This window comes from Pseudophryne corroboree, chromosome 7 (assembly GCF_028390025.1).
Source record: "Pseudophryne corroboree isolate aPseCor3 chromosome 7, aPseCor3.hap2, whole genome shotgun sequence".
NCBI lineage: Eukaryota > Metazoa > Chordata > Amphibia > Anura > Myobatrachidae > Pseudophryne > Pseudophryne corroboree.
In genome coordinates, this window is record NC_086450.1 from 121351909 (window position 1) to 121372915 (window position 21007).

Sequence of the window (21007 nt, forward strand, 5' to 3'; positions counted from 1 at the left end):
AGAGGGAATTGAAATTTTTGTTAAAAAGTTTTTACAAATTTATTTTTAAGAGACCTATAGAATTCAAAAAGGTTTTACACAGACACATACGTCATAAAACGGTTGGTTGGGCGGGCGGTGCGATAGCTGTATGTATGGTATGGTCCACCTCACTTCCGTCCGCGGTTCCTCTACACAGCTACAGCGCCGCCCGTCCAACTGGAAGGCGGGCGTATGCACATGTGCAGTACATAGCCGCTGACAGAGGAAATGTGGCGGAAATACTAACAATTAAGGAAGCAGACTTTCTTTTATCATCCATAATGTTTTTAATGCTCATTTTTCAAATTCACTTAGAACACAGCTTCTTTATCACATTATGATTCCGCTTCACTCTTTTTTAGCTAAAAAATAGTCATTATTTAATACATTAGTATTTTAACAGGAAATTATGTCACAACCTGAATCCTTAATACTAGCAGGTATAAATATCAGCCCTACTCACTTGAATGTTACCCCTTGATGAAGTCAGACTGACAAAATGCGTTGGGTACTCCCCTATGACTCTCCACACCAAGATAAGCTAAAATTTATTATACTAAAAATCTTTTTTAAATAGCTTCTAAAAATCTTTTGTATATATATATATATATATATATATATATATATATATATATATATATATACTGTATATATACAGTTGTGCTCATAAGTTTACATACCCTAGCAGAATTTGTGATTTTCTGGCCATTTGTCAGAGAATATGAATGATAACTCACAAACTTTTCTTTCACGCATGGTTAGTGGTTGGGTGATGCCATTTATTGTCAAACAACTGTGTTTACTCTTTTTAAATCATAATGACAACAGAAACTACCCAAATGACCCTGATCAGAAGTTTACATACCTCAGTTCTTAATACCGTGTATTGCCCCCTTTAACATCAATGACAGCTTGAAGTCTTTTGTGGTAGTTGTGGATGAGGCTCTTTATTTTCTCAGATGGTAAAGCTGCCCATTCTTCTTGGCAAAAAGCCTCCAGTTCCTGTAAATTCTTGGGCTGACTTGCATGAACTGCACGTTTGAGATCTCCCCAGAGTGGCTCAATGATATTGAGGTCAGGAGACTGAGATGGCCACTCCAGAACCTTCACGTTATTCTGCTGTAGCCAATGACAGGTCAACTTGGTCTTGTGTTTTGGATCATTGTCATGTTGGAATGTCCAAGTACGTCCCATGCGCAGCTTCTGGGCTGATGAGTGCAAATTTTCCTCCAGTATTTTCTGATAACATGCTGCATTCATCTTGCCATCAATTTTGACCAAGTTTCCAGTGCCTTTGTAGCTCACACATCCCCAAAACATCAGCGATCCACCTCCGTGTTTCACAGTAGGATTGGTGTACCTTTCATCATAGGCCTTGTTGACTCCTCTCCAAATATAACGTTTATGGTTGTGGTCAAAAAGTTCAATTTTGGTCTCATCACTCCAAATTAGTTTGTTCCAGAAGTTTTGGGGCTTGTCTCTGTGCTGTTTGGAGTATTGTAAGCGGGATGCTTTGTGGCATTTGCGTAGTAATGGCTTTCTTCTGGCGACTCAACCATGCAGCCCATTTTTCTTCAAATGCCTCCTTATTGTGCATCTTGAAACAACCACACCACTTTTTTTCAGAGAGTCCTGTATTTCAGCTGAAGTTATTTGTGGATTTTTCTTTGCATCCCAAACAATTTTCCTGGCAGTTGTGGCTGAAATTTTTGTTGGTCTACCTGACCGTGATTTGGTTTCCACAGAATCCCTCATTTTCCACTTCTTAATTAGAGTTTGAACACTGCTGATTGGCATTCTCAATTGCTTGGATATCTTTTTATATCCCTTTCCTGTTTTATACAGTTCAATTACCTTTTCCCGCAGATCCTTTGACAATTCTTTTGCTTTCCCCATAACTCAGAATCCATACACGTCAGTGCAGCACTGGATGAAAGATGCAAGGGTCTTTCAGGAGTCCAGAAACTCACTGACCTTTTATACACACACACTGATTACAAGCAAACAGATCACAGGTGAGGATGGTTACCTTTAGTAGTCATTCAAAGCCGTTTGTGTCAACTTGTGTGTATGTTATCAGGCCAAAATCTCCAGAGTATGTAAACTTTTGATCAGGGTCATTTGGGTAGTTTCTGTTGTCATTATGATTTAAAAAGAGTAAACACAGTTGTTTGACAATAAATGCCTTCACCCAACCACTAACCATGAGTGAAAGAAAAGTTTGTGAGTTATCATTCATATTCTCTGACAAACGGCCAGAAAATCACAAATTCTGCTAGGGTATGTAAACTTATGAGCACAACTGTATATATATATATTTTTATCACTTATCATATGCACCATGTGTGCCTTCTAGCGTTATTTGTGCGGCCTCGCATCTATTTGTTTATATATATAAATATATACACACACACACACACACACACACACACACACACACACACACACACACACACGTGGCATTCTGGAATGTTAACAGATATTGGAAAGTTCCAAAAGCCATTTAATTCTTATCAGTGAGTGGGGGAGTTTATGGCCCCAAAACCACTTCTGGCAGACAATGCCACATGTAGGAGGTTACGACAGGAAGTGTAGGGGTTTTTTAGGACAAGAAAAAAAATACAGGCTAGAATTCGGTGTGAGCTGAGGACAGAGATGGAGGACACAGGCTAGTGACCAGGAGAAACGCAGTCTGGGGACTGTGGAACAAGCATAGTACTCCACAGTCCCTGGCATTATGGAGAGAAGAGCAGCATGCGGGTGTTGCTATGAAGAGAGGGAGAGCCCATATTTGCAGTGTAACAGGAAAGCCAGCAGTTTCAGTGAGAGATGGAGAGTACAGTGGAAGGAACCCGGAACAAAGGACCTTCAGGGGTACCCAAGAAGCAGGATGGGAGGTGTGAGTCTTCGGGAGAGGACCATCTGGGTGAGTGGTAGGAAACCACGTTTGGCGGAAGGCCCCCAGTAACGTGTCCATGAGAGATCCCATTTAGATAGAGCCCCTAGCGAATGGGGGAGAGCACACTGAAATGAATCTCAGTTTGCGGAAGCCGCACTACTGATTCCCAGAGACTGCGCTGGTATGTACTGTACTGTAATGCTGTCACATCATTGTTAATGCTGTTATTGCCAGTGAAGCAAATGAAAGGAAATGTAACCTGATGTAACCCATATGAATCTTACGCTGGAGAGAGAACAAGAAATGAAATGTTATTGTCGTGAGAACCCTGTCTGAACTGTGAATAACCTGCTTGCTTATGTGACGAGATGGCCTGGCGTGACAATGCTTTTAAAATCACTGATGGACCTGGCCCTGCCCGCCTGTCACAACTTGGCATCACAAACAGGATTGGTACCGAAGATTTATTTGACAATTTATTGGAAAACTTTATTGGGAGGGGCCCATGAAAGCAACCTACCTCTTCTGACCTAGCAAACTGGGGAAGAAAGGGCCGGCACAGGCAGGTTCTAAGTGTTTGGCACAATTGACAGAAGATGTTGGAACATTCATTATCATCTGTAGCCCAGGACTGTAATTCACAAGAAAAAGGCAGCAGTATATGTGATTTGTGTTTCATGTGATGTTTTGCATGCCATGTTTTTCTGCTCATGTGATTGTTATATTGTGTATTTGCATGCCATGTTTTTCTGCTCATGTGATTGTTATACTGTGTGTGATGTATACTGCAATTATGCTTGTTTATTATGTGTTATGTTTTGACCTTGCTGTAGAGCAGAGGTTCTCAAACTCGGTCCTCGGGGGCGAACACAGTGCATGTTTTGCAGGTAACCCAGCAGGTGCACAGGTGTATTAATTACTCACTGACACATTTTAAAAGGTCCACAGGTGGAGCTAATTATTTCACTTGCGATTCTGTGAGGAGACCTGCAAAACATGCACTGTGTGGGCCCCCGAGGACCGAGTTTGAGAACCTCTGCTGTAGAGTATAAGAGACTGTTCCTTGCTAGACTTTTTGCAAGCTCATAGGTATATTGCGTGGGGACACGCAAGATTTTAGCAGGGGTGTATGTGGCATACTGGAATGTTAACAGATATTGGGAAGTTCCAAAAGCCATTTAATTCTTATCAGTGAGTGGGGGAGTTTATGGCCCCAAAACCAGTTCTGGCAGACAATGCCACATGTAGGAGGTTACGACAGGAAGGGGTTTTTAGGACAAGAAAAAAACACAGGCTAGAATTCGGTGTGAGCCGAGGACAGAGATGGAGGGCACAGGCTAGTGACCAGGAGAAATACAGTCTGGGGACTGTGGAACAAGCATGGTACTCCACAGTCCCTGGCATTAATGAGAGAAGAGCAGCATGTGGGTGTTGCTATGAAGAGAGGGAGAGCCCATATTTGCAGTGTAACAGGAAAGCCAGCAGTTTCAGTGAGAGATGGAGAGTACAGTGGAAGGAACCCGGAACAAAGGACCTTCAGGGGTACCCAAGAAGCAGGATGGGAGGTGTGAGTCTTCGGGAGAGGACCATCTGGGTGAGTGGTAGGAAACAACGTTTGGCGGAAGGCCCCCAGTAACGTGTCCATGAGAGATCCCGTTTAGATAGAGCCTCTAGCGAATGGGGGAGAGCACACTGAAATGAATCTCAGTTTGCGGAAGCCACACTACTAATTCCCAGAGACTGCGCTGGTATGTACTGTACTGTAATGCTGTCACATCATTGTTAATGCTGTTATTGCCAGTGAAGCAAATGAAAGGAAATGTAACCTGATGTAACCCATATGAATCTTACGCTGGAGAGAGAACAAGAAATGAAATGTTATTGTCGTGATAACCCTGTCTGAACTGTGAATAACCTGCTTGCTTATGTGACGAGATGGCCTGGCGTGACAATGCTTTTAAAATCACTGATGGACCTGGCCCTGCCCAGCTGTCACACACACAGCTGCTTAAATCTCACCAAACGGAAAGAAAAAGGCGGCACTCTATTGCAATATCTGCATCTCATAATAGTTTCTTTAACTTTTTCAGCACCAGGCCCATGTGGCCCTTAATCTGACTATGTGTATTATATGTAGTCAGAGCCGTAACTAGGGTTCTGTGAGGGGGGAAAAGCAGGTACTAATTATTGTTGGAGGGGCCCGGGATTGTTGGAGGGGCCTGGGTCAGCTTTGTTTTTTTGTTGTTATTTTTTTGGATAAAAACAACTTGTGATCTTAAAGCTAGCTTCTTTGCGGAAAGAACATTGCAGAATTTATTCATTGCATAAAAATAACTTGTGATCTTGAAGCTAGCTTCTTTGCGGAAAGAACATTGCAGAATTTATTCATTGCATAAAAATAACGTGTGATCTTAAAGCTAGCTACTTTGCGGAAAGAACATTGCAGAATTTATTTATTTATTGTATTTTTTGGTACAAAGAACAGTTTTGAGATTATAAATTGTTCCTTTTAAACCAGCTGTGAGATCAAACACACACACACACACACACACACACACACACACACACACACACACACACACACTCTTTTTGTCACGCAAAAGACAATATAAAAAAATAATAATATTACTACCTTCTGTTTTAGAGAATTCAACTTTTCTTCTCTAAGATGGTCTCTCAACATTTCTTTATGTAACCGATCTTGTTCTACAGCAAACTCTCCCAGAGTATACTGACGAATGCTGTTGTGACGGCTAGACATCCCCAGCGTGCTTCCCCCTTGACTGGGCACACTTGTGAATCCTTGTCTCCTGGTAAAGTAATATACTGTGACGCAGTTGAATCGTACATTCTTGTCTCTCAATCGTTTCTCTCTCTTCAAAATTGATGATGCTGAGAAAAAAAAAAAAGATTTAGTGTTTATTTAATAGGTCAGTCCACCTACAGTTGAACAGAATATGAAGTAATTCAAAAGCATCCTTACGGCCTTCAACTCATTTATCAATTGGAGATTTAAAAAAATATATATATAATAATAATAATAATAATAATAATAATAATAATAATAATAATAATATCAGCTGCATGACCATACCAATGTCTAGTAGATCACAGCTGACCAGTTTATTCCAACAAATGTTTCTCTAAACATGCATAGAAAATCACATGCTTTTCTTTCTTACGTGCAAAGATACAAAACTGCATTCAGCTACAGGAATGGAATAATGTGCATTAAAGGCTGTGGGATCTCAAAAAATGACCCCTTTCACGCAGAGGCGTAGGCACCATGAGCAAGTTTATTCTATTGAGCACCCCACCCCCTCAGTACTGAAGCGTGCCTAGGTATGACCGGGACTGGCATGTTAGGGCACAATAAATTTTGTTGTATTTTTCTTTTATCCAAGTCACAGATTAGGGATGGCTTTTCATTTTTTATATGGTAGCAAAGCTGACAAGTGGAAACGAACAAGCCAAATAATGGCTTGTGTTCCACACTTCCTAGACCCGTAGTTAACTTGCTTAGTTTCACTCTATCATGCCCGTGTGAAAATCTCCCTCTTAAACGTGGCTATGGTGGGAGGTAGGAGCCAGCTCAGAGGAAGCAAAGAGGAGGAGCCAGTGGGTGATTTGAGGGGAGGGGAGAGGACTGCCTGCACGCTCAAGATAGTGACTGGTGCCTGGAGCACCATCTCCGGTAGCTCCGAACTCGCTACTCCCTGCTTCCACTGTATACAAAATATTCAGCTCCCAAACTCTCTACAGCAGTTACTCATAATGCAATAATAAGTAAGATGGATGTTTTTTTATTGCCAGTTAATTAATTTTGCCTAGATTTCAACACAAAACGAATGCCCCCTACACATTTGCAGAGGTGACCGACGGCCGATGCGGCTGATGACCGATGCGGCTGATGGACAAACCGGCGGCGTGGGGGGGTGACATGGGGAGTGAAGTTTCTTCACTCCTTGACGTCACCTGGCCCCGTAGCCCTGCATGCTAATATGGATGATATGTCTATATTGGCTTGCAGGCATAAACGAGCTGGCACCAACGATGAACGACCGCGGGGCAGCGCATCGTTCATCATTGGTGCTTACACAGAAAGATATGAACAATTTCTCGTTCATTACTGAACGAGATTGTTCATATCGGCCGCACACATTGGCAAGTGTGTAGGACCCTTAAGCAGTAGAAAGGAGGTGGGCAGTGGTGGGGGTGGAGTCAGACCAGTCATGTCATTATGCTCCAAACCCTCATGGTAAATAATACAATTTGTATACGGAGCCGGGTTAAAATGTTAAAACTGGGAACAGGCTCACAATTGTTGGACTTATTGCATCGTTGCACCTCAGTGGGTGAGAATCTTGCTTTTTTAACTATAGCAACCAGTGGTTTTAATTATTGTTTATAACGTGATATTTTTTTTAATAAAGTAATTTTTATTAAGTAGTCTGGAGATTAAAGGTACAGACATTGCAGGACATAATCATATCTCAAACATTACATACATTCACATGAGTCAGAGCCATGTTTTACTCATATTTTACATCAATGAGATATCAGAATATTTTCAATAAAGATGTATACAAGGATTTCCTAATGTTCAGAGTCTCATGGTCTACAAAATCCGCACCCAACTATATTAGTCCTCATTATTTTTTATATTTAAACCCGTATTCTAAACTTATAAAAAACTAACAAACAACCAAAGAGAAGGGCAAGGAAGGCAATTTAAAAAGGAGTAATCTGATTCAGAGCTCCACTAGTCATACACGTGTGTAAGTATTTGGGCTCGCAGGGCCCAACCGTCACATCTCAGTACGCTTTCAGGCATAGTAATTTATTGACATGCTTGCACTTCAGTGTCTACTGTATCTGGGGAACAGGATGAGAGTGGGGAGAATCTAGCCATGGAGACCAGACTTTTTCAAACTTAGCTGTTGCGTTTTGCTTCATGTAGACATATCTTTCCTTAGTTATGGTGTCATTAATTAAGGCCCTAAGTGCAGATATTAATGGTCCTTTGGGGGCCATCCACAGTCTTGCAATGCAAACCTTAGCCAAGGCACATACATTTAGAGCATAGAGACCCATTGAAACAGACTCAGGAGCAAGGCACCCCATTCCCAATATACAGAATTGTGGGGTAAGCAGTTCGCCAGGCACTCCCGTGCTCTCCAGAATTGACCCGACCCCCGACCAGAACACCCTCAACCTCGGGCAGTCCCATACTAGATGCCAGTATGTTCCCACCGCCCCCCCACACTTAGGACAGAGATTAGATCTACCCGTCCCGAATGTAGCCAGCCTAGCTGGAGTCATATATGTTCTGTGTAAAATGAAGAATTGAATCTGCTGATATCTAAGGGATTTGGTAACCTTAGCAGGGTATTCTAAAGCGAGGACCCAGTCCTCCTCATCTATTGGACCCAAATCCTCCTCCCATTTTCCACGGAGACGTGTCAAAGGGTCCTCATGGAGCTTGGTAAGAAGATATCCATACGCAAGTGAGACCATCTTAGCCTGACCCAAAGTGGTCACAAATGTCTTGATGGGGAATGGGAGGATTCGCGGGGGTGATTCAGTAAATTGGGTCTGGAGGGCATGACGAAGCTGGAGGTATCTGAAGAAGTAGGAGTTGGGCAGGTCAAACTCATCCCTCAGTTGTTGAAAGGATTTTAGTGTATTATCTAGATATAGTTGAGAGACAGAGATCACCGATCTAGGGGCCCACACCTCCCGCCCCTCAAGTGCATGCAGTTCAGGGAGCCAGTCAGAGTACCACAAGGGGGTATCCGGGTCTAGGTCGTCATATCTCAAGAGGTCTCTCAGGGCCCGCCAAATCTTTAGGGCCTGAAAAATGATAGGGGGAAGAAACCTAGCTATGCTCCCACTCAGTAACACCTGCATAGGAGAGAGGTGGGGAAAATAACAGCGGATAAACTCACAATGCAAAGAGTCAGTCTCAGAGTTCTGTGCCCATATAGTGATATGAGTCAGCTGAGCAGCGAAGTAATATACCTGAAAGTTAGGTAGAGCCAGGCCGCCGTCAGATCTCTGTCTGGTAAGGGTATTTAGCTGTATCCTAGGTCTTTTATTAGCCCAGATCAGTGAGGACAGAACGCTGTTCAATTTTCTAAAAAATATTGGATAGATATATACCGGGGATTGGAGAATGATATATAGGAGTTTGGGCAGTATAATCATTTTAATGAGATTAACCCTGCCAGAGACCGTTAGTGGAAGCTTACACCAAGTCTTGGATTTGCCCATGACCCACTGCATGGTCGGTTCCAGATTCAGGGGGACAAAATCAGAAGGGTCGTTAGTTATTTGGATTCCAAGGTACTTAAACTGTACCGTCCATCTCAATGGTAGGGGGATTCTGGAAACAGCAGGAGGGGGGCCTATGACTGGCATAATGTAAGATTTAGGCCAGTTAATTCTAAGGCCCGAATAATCTCCAAAGCTTTCTATCACACGCAGCAGGATGGGCATTGACTTGGCGTAATCCTGCAAAAACAACAACATGTCATCGGCATAGAGAGCTATCCTATCCTCACGTGATCCTGTACATATTCCCACAATATCTGGGTGCGATCTAATCAAGCATGCCAGGGGCTCAATGGCCAAGGCAAACAGCGTAGGGGACAGAGGGCAACCCTGTCTAGTACCTCGGGTCAATTGAAAAGATGGGGATACATAGCCATTCACCAAGATCCTGGCACTCGGATGTTGATACAATAGTTTAATCCATTTTATATAGTTGGGTCCAAATCCCATACGAGCCAAGACCTCCCACAAATAAGCCCACTCAATACTGTCAAAGGCCTTGGCCGCATCCAGCGAGACCACAGCCGAGTCAGAAGGGGATTCGTGTGGGAGCTGTAAAATGGTATGTAATCTACGTAAATTGATAGACGTGGACTTTCCTGGCATGAAGCCAGTCTGGTCCGGGTGAATGAGGGAGGATATCACTGTGTTGAGCCGTATTGCCAATATCTTTGCCAGGATCTTGGCATCGGTGGGAATCAGGGAAATCGGTCTATAGGAGTCTAGAGATTTAGGGTCTTTACCGGGTTTTGGGATCACTATTATAACTGCCTCTGACATGGAGGGGGGGAGATCGTTACTGGCAAATATATCTAAGTACAGGGCATGTAGCCTGGGGCCAAAAAAATCAATATGATTCTTGTACACCTCGGAGGGAATTCCGTCACATCCCGGAGCCTTGCCATTAGGGGACATACCGATGGCCGCAGTCACCTCCTCAAGCACCAAAGGTGCCTCCAGCATCTCGCAGGCCTCGGAGGAGAGCGCAGGCAGCGGAACGCCCCCCATGTAGCACGAAAGATCAGAAGTAGAGCGCTGCAACTGTGAATTATAAACCTCAGAAAAGTATGATCGGAATAACAGCGCAATGTCCGGAGTGGTGTCAACAAAGGAGCCATCCGCTCCGGACATTTGAGTGATCGTGGTCCCAGGCCGATCGTAATGTACAAGGCGGGCCAGGAGGCCCCCCGTCCTATCAGCCTGCATATATACATTTGTAGCTTTGAAAAGAAGGGAGCGAGAGTTTCTATCAGACAGGTGGGCCAACCAAACTGACTGAGCCACCAGCCATCGTGTCTTTGTCTCGGGGGCGCTGTCAGACAAATATTGGGACTCTAGGTCTCTAGCATCTTTTTCAAGGGCCTGTTCTCTTTCCCTAGAGGCCATTTTATGAGCCGCTATTCGTCCAATATATGAGCCTCTCAAGAACGCCTTAAACGAGTCCCAAACTACTGTACCCGGGGCAGACCCTACATTGTCGCCAAAGTACCCCTCCCATTGAGTCTCCAAGTCATCGCAGTTCCCGAGCTGGGTCAGCCAAGAGGGGTGCAGTTTCCAATAGGAGTGCCCCCTCTGACTGTCCACAGCGATAGTCATCATCAGAGGGGAGTGGTCAGAGACCCCTCGAGCCTCGTAGTGGACGTCAATTATCCTAGGGACGAGGGTGGGGGACACCAGCATCAGGTCAATTCTGGAGAAGGAGCCATGAGTGCTGGAGAAGCAGGAGAACTGACGAACCGCAGGGTGACGAAGTCGCCACACATCTACCCATTGCAAACTATTGAGAAAATCCGCAAACTTGGTAGGACCACCTCCCACCATCGCAGCCTGTGGGGAATGCCATCGGTCCATAGACAGATCCAGGACGTTATTAAAATCTCCCACGCAAATCACTGGGGTATTAGGGGAGGGGGCTATGAAGGACGCAGCTTGTTGCAGTACATTATATGAGAAAGGAGGGGGGACATACACTGCTAAGATGTAATAGGGCTGGGAGTTCAGCTTACACTCTATAAATACATATCTTCCATACGGGTCAGTTTTAATCGATATCAACTCGAATTGCACTGTCTTCTTAATCAGAACAGAGACACCCCTAGAAAAGGAGGAGTGGGAGGCATGATATGCCCAGCCCACCCAGGCCCGCCGTAAGGACAGTAACCTATGTCCCTCCAAGTGGGTCTCACTGAGGCATGCAATATCCGGGTCATATTTCTTAATCATATTTAGTATCAAAGAACGTTTGATATTATTATTCAGACCTCGAACATTCCATGCTAGAATTTTCAGATCAATCATGACCCCCTACAAGCTCTATACACCTCCCGGATGGACCTCTCCCAAAATACATTTTGAGTATAAGCATTATCAATACCCATAAAACATGACATATATGAGCCCTGCGTTGTAAGCCATAGCATCTGAATATGAAACATCCTTGCCTCAGTAAATACTTGAATAAGAAAAATAACAAACTAAAGAAAAAAATAAAACCCCAAAAACAGCAAAAGGAAGCGCAACTATCAGCTTCCCAATTAACCATTCCCTCCCCGTATACCACCCCAAACTTCGGCATACTTATATCCCGAACAATCAGCTAACTACCAAGCGCTAGGAAGGCTAGATTCTAAACTGAACCTCCAACCTCTCTAACCAACTCCGCTTGGCCGTACAAGTCTTGAGCCACCAATGCAAAGAGCAAAGAGAGGGGGCTCCCCGAACCGTGATCAAGCCTCCGGTAGACCAGGCACCGGACTGTCTTCATAGGAGATCACTCCGGAGCCAGTTGCCGAGCTCCCGGTGCATATCTGTCCAGCCATTGGGCCGCCTCTCTAGGGGAGTTGAAAAACTTGGTCTCCCCATCCGCCACGACTCGGAGCCTTGAGGGAAACAGCATAGAGTATGAAATGTTGAGGTCTCGCAGCCGTCTTTTAATGGGCATAAACTGGGCACGGTCCTTCTGGACGTCTGCGGCAAAGTCCGGGAAGGCCGAAACCCTGACTCCATTGCGGACCAGCGGGCCCTTCGTGCGACCTAAGCGGAGAACCGAGTCACGGTCTTTATAGTGCAGGAATTTAGCGATGAAGGTGCGAGGAGGGGCACCTGGGGGTAAAGGCCGAGATGGTATCCTATGTGCACGCTCCACCGTAAAATGGGCCGTAAAGGACTCAGCGCCATACAGTTCTTTGAGCCAGGATTCGAGGAATTCCTCCGGCTGTGAACCCTCTTCTTTTTCAGGCAGGCCTACGAATCTAACGTTGTTCCTACGCAGCCGTCCCTCCATGTCCAGGAGCTTGGTTTGAAGTGAGGAGACCTGCTGGGTCACCCCAGATACAGACTGCTTAAGGGGGCCACATAGATCTTCCAGGTTGGAGACCCTTGTCTCCGCCTCACCCACTCGCTCTCGGATACGCTGTACATCTTGGCGGAGCAGGGAGAGATCGCACTGCACCTTTTCCATCTTATCGGAGAGACGTTGTTCACTGCCGGCTATAGCCTCCAGCACCTGTTGAATAGACGGCGCCCCCACTGCTTCCGGGGAATCAACCGCTGTCTCAGGCGGGGAGGTCGAGTGCGTTGGAGAGGCTTCATGAGAAGGAGCCGGTGCAGCCCTAGGGTTGGGTTGTCTGGTAAATTTTTCAAGTTTGGCCGCGGCCGCACTCCGGCCGCCCCCCACCATGCTGAGCGGGAGCAGTCACACTCTTCCCAGAGTAAGGTTATAATGTAGGATTTTGGCTAGATGACGGACGTAGCCAGGCCGCGTATGATCAGTGGCGGGAATCGACCGCGTCCAGTCAATATGTCAGAGTATTAAAGTAGGATGATGGTGCGTAATACACTGTGGGTAATTGATGCAGCACAGCAGTGTAGGCAGATCTGAACTATATGCAGTTCCTGTATATTATACTGGAAGGGCCGTGCAATGTAGATAGCTGCTTTTGTCTCCAATCTCAGATAGGTATTAGCATAGTTATTAGGAGGGTAGTATTAGGAGAGATCAGTATACAGTATAGGATCCTGTGAGCTAAATAAATCACTGGGCAGCACAGATGAAAGCAGCCCTTCCAAGCATGGAGATCAATTTCCCTTCTCTCAAAATGGCCGCATGTCTCTTCCCCTTCCACAGAAGTACCTGTTATTTCTCCCCTCTTCTCCGGGTGTTAGGGCTCCGGGCCGCAGACCATGAGGGAGAGGAGAGGCAGCCTCAACCCCCCAGTCCTCCTAGGGTGTCCGTGGGCGACGTCACCCCGTCGCTCGAGCTCCGGTCGTTCCGCGGCCGAGGGCGCCGAAATCGAGGCCGGGGATCCAGAGGAGGCCTAGGCCGCAGGGCCGGAAGTCAGCCGGCGCCGTCCCTCGAGTCCCGGAGGCCGCAGTAAACTGTGTCCCGCAGCGCACAGCAGCACAGGGGAGGTATGCAGCCCGGGCAGGCTCACCAGGAGGGTCAGGATGGGTGTTAGGATCTGTTTGTTCGGGGAGCTCCCGAGATCCGCTCCCTACTCCGTTGCCGCCGTGGCCACGCATAACGTGATATTTTTAAAAATTATTAAATGTGTTGATTATATGACTATTCAGTGTCTTCATATATGAGCGCTGCTTTTCTGTTGTTCTATTGTGTGTATAAGGTGTATATGAAACATGAATGCTTTGCATTCTGTGTTAGACTTGGGTCCCATCTAACAGAAATCTCATTATACTGTAGTATGCAAATATTCCGAAATATGTAAAAATCCAATATCCAAAATACTTCTGGTACCTAGCATTTTGGATAGGGGAGACTCAACCTGGATTTATATTGCCATTTCATTACATTTACTAACTTATTACTTTGGTTGAGTGACCAAAAACATTTCATATTTAATTTAAAACATATATTTTATGCATCTGTGATATTATAATTATTGTCCTATTATATATATATACAAATAGGGTTTTGGTACACACTTACAGTAGCGCTCCGTAAAACAACAATACCATGAATGATATAGGTTATGAGTTCTCCTATGATTCTCGAGAGGTTTTATTTCTCAAGAAGTCTTCTACTGATGAGGTATTTTCCAACCGTCTCCGTCAGTTCAAGTCATAGGAAGAAAAAGGGGACAAGAAAGAAAAAACCTCAGTCCCTATGATCTAAACGTTCAGATGTAAATATATCAAAGAATGAATCCTCAATCTTCCTCCATATGGGTGGTGTCAGTTTCTTAAGTTTCTTACGGGGTCACCCTTGTGATAGACAGTCAGTAGTGTGCTCACACTGTTCTTACACAGAGCATAGAAGAAAAATTCTCAAAAAGGTTTCTTTTCCCGTCACTATTAACCGTACAGATACTGGAGAAATGCTCACATGTATGCTTACATCTGGTGAAGTGGGGATAAACACATCAAGGTATCTTTTGTCGATCCTCCCTGGTTCCTTCAAATTAGATCCTCGTGATTTCCCAAATGGAGTCACAGAAAGTAAAACAGAAGGAAGTGGTTAACGGGAGGATTTCTTAAGTGGATGTTCACCTGTTATGGGTGCCCTTAAATAACAGGGAAGTGGTGCAAAGAAATATAAGGGACCACCTGTTCAGTGAAGTCGAATAGAATAGATCGCTTACACAGAAGCTTACATGCAAACAGATATGGAATCACACATAAAGGTATCTTTCCATCAAAGATTCAAATTTCACATGCGATACTCTGAAATGCTCACTTTATCTGCTTACATCAACAGGGGTCGTTCAAGCTCATAAAGGTTTCTTTTCCTGATATCAGGTGGGTTCAGATGGTGCCAAAAATTATAACGGAATCCACGTAGTAAAAACAATTCTTTACATTTATTCCAAAAATAAGATAAAAATACAAAATACAAATGACATAATAAAATGTGAAGGACCTCTGGGTTAGATGCCAGATGGAATCGCTTGCCAAAGGGGAGAAAAAAAATGCCCGGGTTTCTCACCACTACTGGTCAGCGGGGTATCAGTCCCAAAGGTCAATCCTGGTATCCTATCAGCTCCTCACCTAGGTTACCCCGCTGCACAGTAGTGGTGAGAAACCCGGGCATTTTTTTTCTCCCCTTTGGCAAGCGATTCCATCTGGCATCTAACCCAGAGGTCCTTCACATTTTATTATGTCATTTGTATTTTGTATTTTTATCTTATTTTTGGAATAAATGTAAAGAATTGTTTTTACTACGTGGATTCCGTTATAATTTTTGGCACCATCTGAACCCACCTGATATCAGGAAAAGAAACCTTTATGAGCTTGAACGACCCCTGTTGATGTAAGCAGATAAAGTGAGCATTTCAGAGTATCGCATGTGAAATTTGAATCTTTGATGGAAAGATACCTTTATGTGTGATTCCATATCTGTTTGCATGTAAGCTTCTGTGTAAGCGATCTATTCTATTCGACTTCACTGAACAGGTGGTCCCTTATATTTCTTTGCACCACTTCCCTGTTATTTAAGGGCACCCATAACAGGTGAACATCCACTTAAGAAATCCTCCCGTTAACCACTTCCTTCTGTTTTACTTTCTGTGACTCCATTTGGGAAATCACGAGGATCTAATTTGAAGGAACCAGGGAGGATCGACAAAAGATACCTTGATGTGTTTATCCCCACTTCACCAGATGTAAGCATACATGTGAGCATTTCTCCAGTATCTGTACGGTTAATAGTGACGGGAAAAGAAACCTTTTTGAGAATTTTTCTTCTATGCTCTGTGTAAGAACAGTGTGAGCACACTACTGACTGTCTATCACAAGGGTGACCCCGTAAGAAACTTAAGAAACTGACACCACCCATATGGAGGAAGATTGAGGATTCATTCTTTGATATATTTACATCTGAACGTTTAGATCATAGGGACTGAGGTTTTTTCTTTCTTGTCCCCTTTTTCTTCCTATGACTTGAACTGACGGAGACGGTTGGAAAATACCTCATCAGTAGAAGACTTCTTGAGAAATAAAACCTCTCGAGAATCATAGGAGAACTCATAACCTATATCATTCATGGTATTGTTGTTTTACGGAGCGCTACTGTAAGTGTGTACCAAAACCCTATTTGTATATGTAACCCTTGAAGTGTATTTGGTGATACACCCTTGTCCACACTAACTATAGCCGCACCCAGAGCGCAGGGATTATCTCTAAATCTTATTTTTTATTATATATATATGTTGTATATTTCCACCTGTGATAGCTGGTTGCTGCTGCTATTATTACTACTAGTAAAGATTTGATTATTGCATTTATATCTATTTTATATCTTTGTTCCTAATATTAACAAGCAGATATTCTGGGGTCCTGAAGTTAATCTAGTGCAGTGAACCCCCTTTTTTTCAGTTGTTCTTGAAGCATTCACATACCTGTAGGCCTCTCTTCAGGGGTGGTTTGAGAGAGGAGCAAGCCTGTGTGTAGGATTCGGTCAGGCACCCTCCTCCCTGGCAGAGCATGTGCAAGTCTCTCGGACCATGCACAAATCACCGGGAAAATGGCCGCTGCTCCATTTTGTTGGCAATTTCTGTCTGTAGTGCCACCTGCCAGGGGACTTTGGCAGGGGGAGTATGTTTATTTGGATGCCCGCTGTGCAGTGTGGGCCAACTTGGACCCAGGGGTCAGTGTACACTGCACACCTTGCACCCCTTATAGATACGCCAATGCCTCGCTCCACTAGCTGCTAAACCACAGGTACCCTCCAATAACTCACATATTTTTTGATTTCATTACAGGCTATACAGTACTATAGCAGCAGGAGTTTTTCGTGTGGTATATTGTCATTTTTTACTTTGGAATCAATTGCAAATCTAAAAATTACCATTGGAAACATTTTAAATTACTCATTCACTGCAGGCAAATGGGTTAAATGCCTTAGCTCACAAATAGAATTTCAGTGGTGCTACATGATTCCTTCAATTCCATTGGTCCTGGCAATATTAAAGTAGAAAACTAAAGGAGAAAAGGTAGAAGCCATTAAGCTCTGCCAGGCATGAACCCATTGGTCGTAGTTTCTTGGTTGAAGCAGATGGTGAGAGACGACTCGTAGGCATTTCCGTTTTACCAGTATCTTCTAGTAGACAGAGTAATAATACACCCTTATGCTCAAGTACTGAATTTAGTAACATGTAGACTGAATGAAATTGATCATTATATTAGGGTCTTAATTAAAAGTAGTTCACACTTAATGCCCCCATACATCTGAAATCAATTGGGGACAATTATGTGTTTTGCAGATGATTGTCCCCAAAAAACTTGCAGATGTATGGGGTTTACTGAATGGCGATTTCAATCAATGACAAATCTGGGCTTTTGACTAATAATGTATTGCACCAATTGGCTGATCGTTTTGCTGATAGAACAAATGAGACTGCTGTCCATAAATTGTTGTGGTTGGGTCCTATCAAGCCTCACTTGTGACGGTGGTGGCGGATCTGGAGTGATCCCAGCATCGTCCACCAATGCAGTGGGAACTGGCAAGGTGATGGCCCTGGATCCTGGAGCATCAACTCCCTATCAGCAATTAATGCAGAGTTCAGCAGCGGCCATAAGGCATATCTGGTTTCCACAGCTGCCCTACATGCACAATGGAGGCATGGCCCATTTCATGCTGTAATTAGCACGCTCGCAGGGCCATTTTTAAAATTCACGATGACTTTGGCGAGTCAATCACAGCTCACTGTGTCATTGACACACCACCTTGGACTGGTTTATATGAGCCAGCGCAAGGCAGTGGCAGGGAGTCCAGACAGGATCTCCTGAAGAAAAAAGATGCCGGAAGTCCTGGGATGTGATGGCCATGCAAAAAAGCTTAAAAGCTATCACCCACCAGGTGTTCAATAAGTTACTACAACACTTGGTGTCCTGTCTTTATTTTCATATTTTCCTTACAGGCAGACTACAGTGGGCGCTTAATGTCCAGGCATACTGGCACTTGTAATTCTAGAAGTGCCAGCATGATGGGGCAGTGCTTGCTGGTGCCTGTAGTGCAACTGTAAAAGAACAATATGATATATTTCATCACTATCAGCACAGCACCCACTTCGTCCAGGGGTGCCAGGAATAGTCATGGGCTTTCAGCCCAGGCCTGGTTGTTCCTCAGGAGGAGAGACCCCTTTTTTTTTTTTAGGTCCCAACTTTCCGAGGAATTTTAGCCTTGGGCTGACCAGTTTGGGACTGGTTAATGTGATGGCAGGTGGACCCCACGCTGTGTACCCACCCTGCTATGGCATTATTCCCCCCTGATTCAAACCAGTGCTTGTTATAGGAAAATAGGGGAACTCAAAGATGTTTTTTTTTACCCTATTTTCCTATACCGGACCAGAATCAGAGGTCCAGTGTTGGTTATTGATTTGGTGGCAGATGCCACATAATTGTTTTTCTTCATTATTCTTTTCTTTAGTTTGCACAGATCCTACTGTATAGTGTAGCTTGTATAATTTTTATGTACATAGTTTGTGTTGTAGTACAGCCCTTTATTTACATTTTCTACATGTGACTAGTAAGATGATGATCTTTTGAAGTGATGCAGGGGCACTTTCATGATTTGCAGATCTTATCTTTTGATGAAAAAAATCTCCAAATCACTGAAAAATGTCTGTACTGTATGGGTGCAGATTAGTGAATTGAGAAATCTTTACATCTGTGTAAAAAAAATTCATGTGATCTATGTTTGTGGGTTTTTTTGGTTTTGTGATTACTGATGTATGGGAGACTTTATACTAAAACTAAATACTTTCAATCTCAATGATTTCCTTCAATTGCAGGTGGCCAAGCAAAAAAAAAAAAAAAGTGTTTGTTCTTCAGTATTGGTCATTCTCGATAGTCTCAAAAAATGTTACAAAATAATTTGAAAATTAGGAATTTGAAATTTGATAAGTAGGCTCTCATTCCTGATGGGCATATAATTGTCCAAGCAACCTCTAGCCATAAAACACTGTGCTTCAAGTAACACCTTTATTGAAAATTATATATTTTATCTTGGGCTCATTCTTTGGTTTTGGAGTTGGTCTTAAAGCCTGCCTTCAAACCTTTGTTGCCGAAAAACAATAAATATTCTAAAGTGCGCAATAAATGTTAAAAAAGGGCAGCCGTCACATATGAATAAGGGAACACCACATCCCTAAAGATATTGTCAAATGGAAAAAGAATAAAATATGTGCATAGGCACCCTTATAACAAAGTTGAATAACAATAGGGTCCCGATCCAAGCTTGAAAAAGGAGATTTTCTCCGAAACGCGTCGTTTGGACGACATGGACGTTGTTTGCAACTGATTGTACTGCTTGACTCCCTACTCAGCCTCCAAAGAAAAAAGCCTTTTGCGGTGGTGCAGTGTTATTCTACCGGGACCCTATTGCTTTTTTAATAAAAGCTCTTTGCCCACCGCAAATCCTCTAGAGGGTGAGAAACTCATTTGGGATCAGTGCAATCTTATCTGTTGTACATATATTTTTATGTTTTACTGTGTTATCATTAAAAAGTGTGTTTTTATCTATAACACCCTGTTATTCATCTTTGTTATAAGGTCACATATGCACATATTTTATTCTTATCAAATCTTTGTTGCAAACAGGAATTTGATAGTATATGGAATCAAAACCATGATGAGGATTCTTGACATATGGTAGCACTTGTCACACCAGAAACACAGGTGTCCTCAGCCAATAGCTTATTGGGGAGATGCAACACATTACAAAAAAGATTGAAACCTAATTGTAACAATATATAATACGCAGCTACACCAAGCCAAATACATCTGCTTTTTCAGCAAGTCTCCTGACTATATATTGTAGTTTGTTACAAAGGCTTATGTACTAACAAATTTCATGTGCATAGTAAGTTAGAGCTACTAAACCTTTCACTGTCTAACTTATACAAGATCAATGTTATTTGCCAATTGGGTGCTATGGGTTACAGAACATTTGTGCTTTTTAGAGTAGAATATCCACAGTCACAAAGGCTAAGACTGGGGTACCTGCCAATTTTAAAAAAGTTTGAAACTAAGGCTTTATTTATATAAATTCAGAATTTATTTTCAATTAATATCTTATACTATTGTCAAAAAGTACAGTAGGTTTGCAGTGACAATGGGGAACTTTCACCAGAAGTCTTTTGCTGCTTTCACATCGCAAACCCTGCTTTTAAAACGTTTCTTAAAACGGGTCTTAAAACGGGTCTGAGCAGTTAAACCCCCTTCACATCGCATGTTGTAACCAGTATATTACCATTTCATTACCATTTTGGTACCTTTCACACTGAACCCGTTTCACCCATAGAAAACAGTGGTTGTCATTGTAAATGGATTTTTCTGGCCCACACATTATTAATAATTATTAATTAATTATTAATAATTTGGCTAGTCGTACAATGGAACCCAGCAGCTTCAATCATCTTTACCATGTTTTTGTAGATTACTGCATCCTTCACTGTCCCAGTGATTTGTCTAGCAATTTCTTCATCCCCTCTCATCCTAAGCAGCTCCCTAACCTCCTCATCACTCCAATTTGCCATTTTAAACTGTATTCTGTATAATAAAACGCTCCCTTCACTCTCATGTGTTTCCTCCAGCTTATTTCCTGCTTCTGCCTGGTGACATCACGCATGGAGACAGCCTATCACCTACTGTGGCTTGGAAATACCGTTTCTGAGCCTTTCACACTGCACAATGAAACGGGTCTGAACCGGGTAGGACCCTGCTTTTTAACCGTTTCTAAATACCGGTATTTTGAAAACGGTAAATTCAAGGTGGCCCTTTTACACCGCAGCTAGAACC

The 21007-nt window shown here is 43.3% G+C and overlaps 1 protein-coding gene across 2 annotated transcripts in view; it reads right to left on the reverse strand.

Moving 5' to 3' along the window:
- CSRNP3 (cysteine and serine rich nuclear protein 3) overlaps window positions 1-21007 on the reverse strand; it is a 278203-nt gene that overhangs the window by 21414 nt on the left and 235782 nt on the right. For both annotated transcript variants that reach the window (XM_063933603.1, XM_063933602.1), the window contains exon 3: window positions 5553-5812. In XM_063933603.1, the coding sequence (XP_063789673.1) occupies window positions 5553-5812 (260 nt within the window). The remainder of the gene's footprint in view (window positions 1-5552; window positions 5813-21007) is intronic.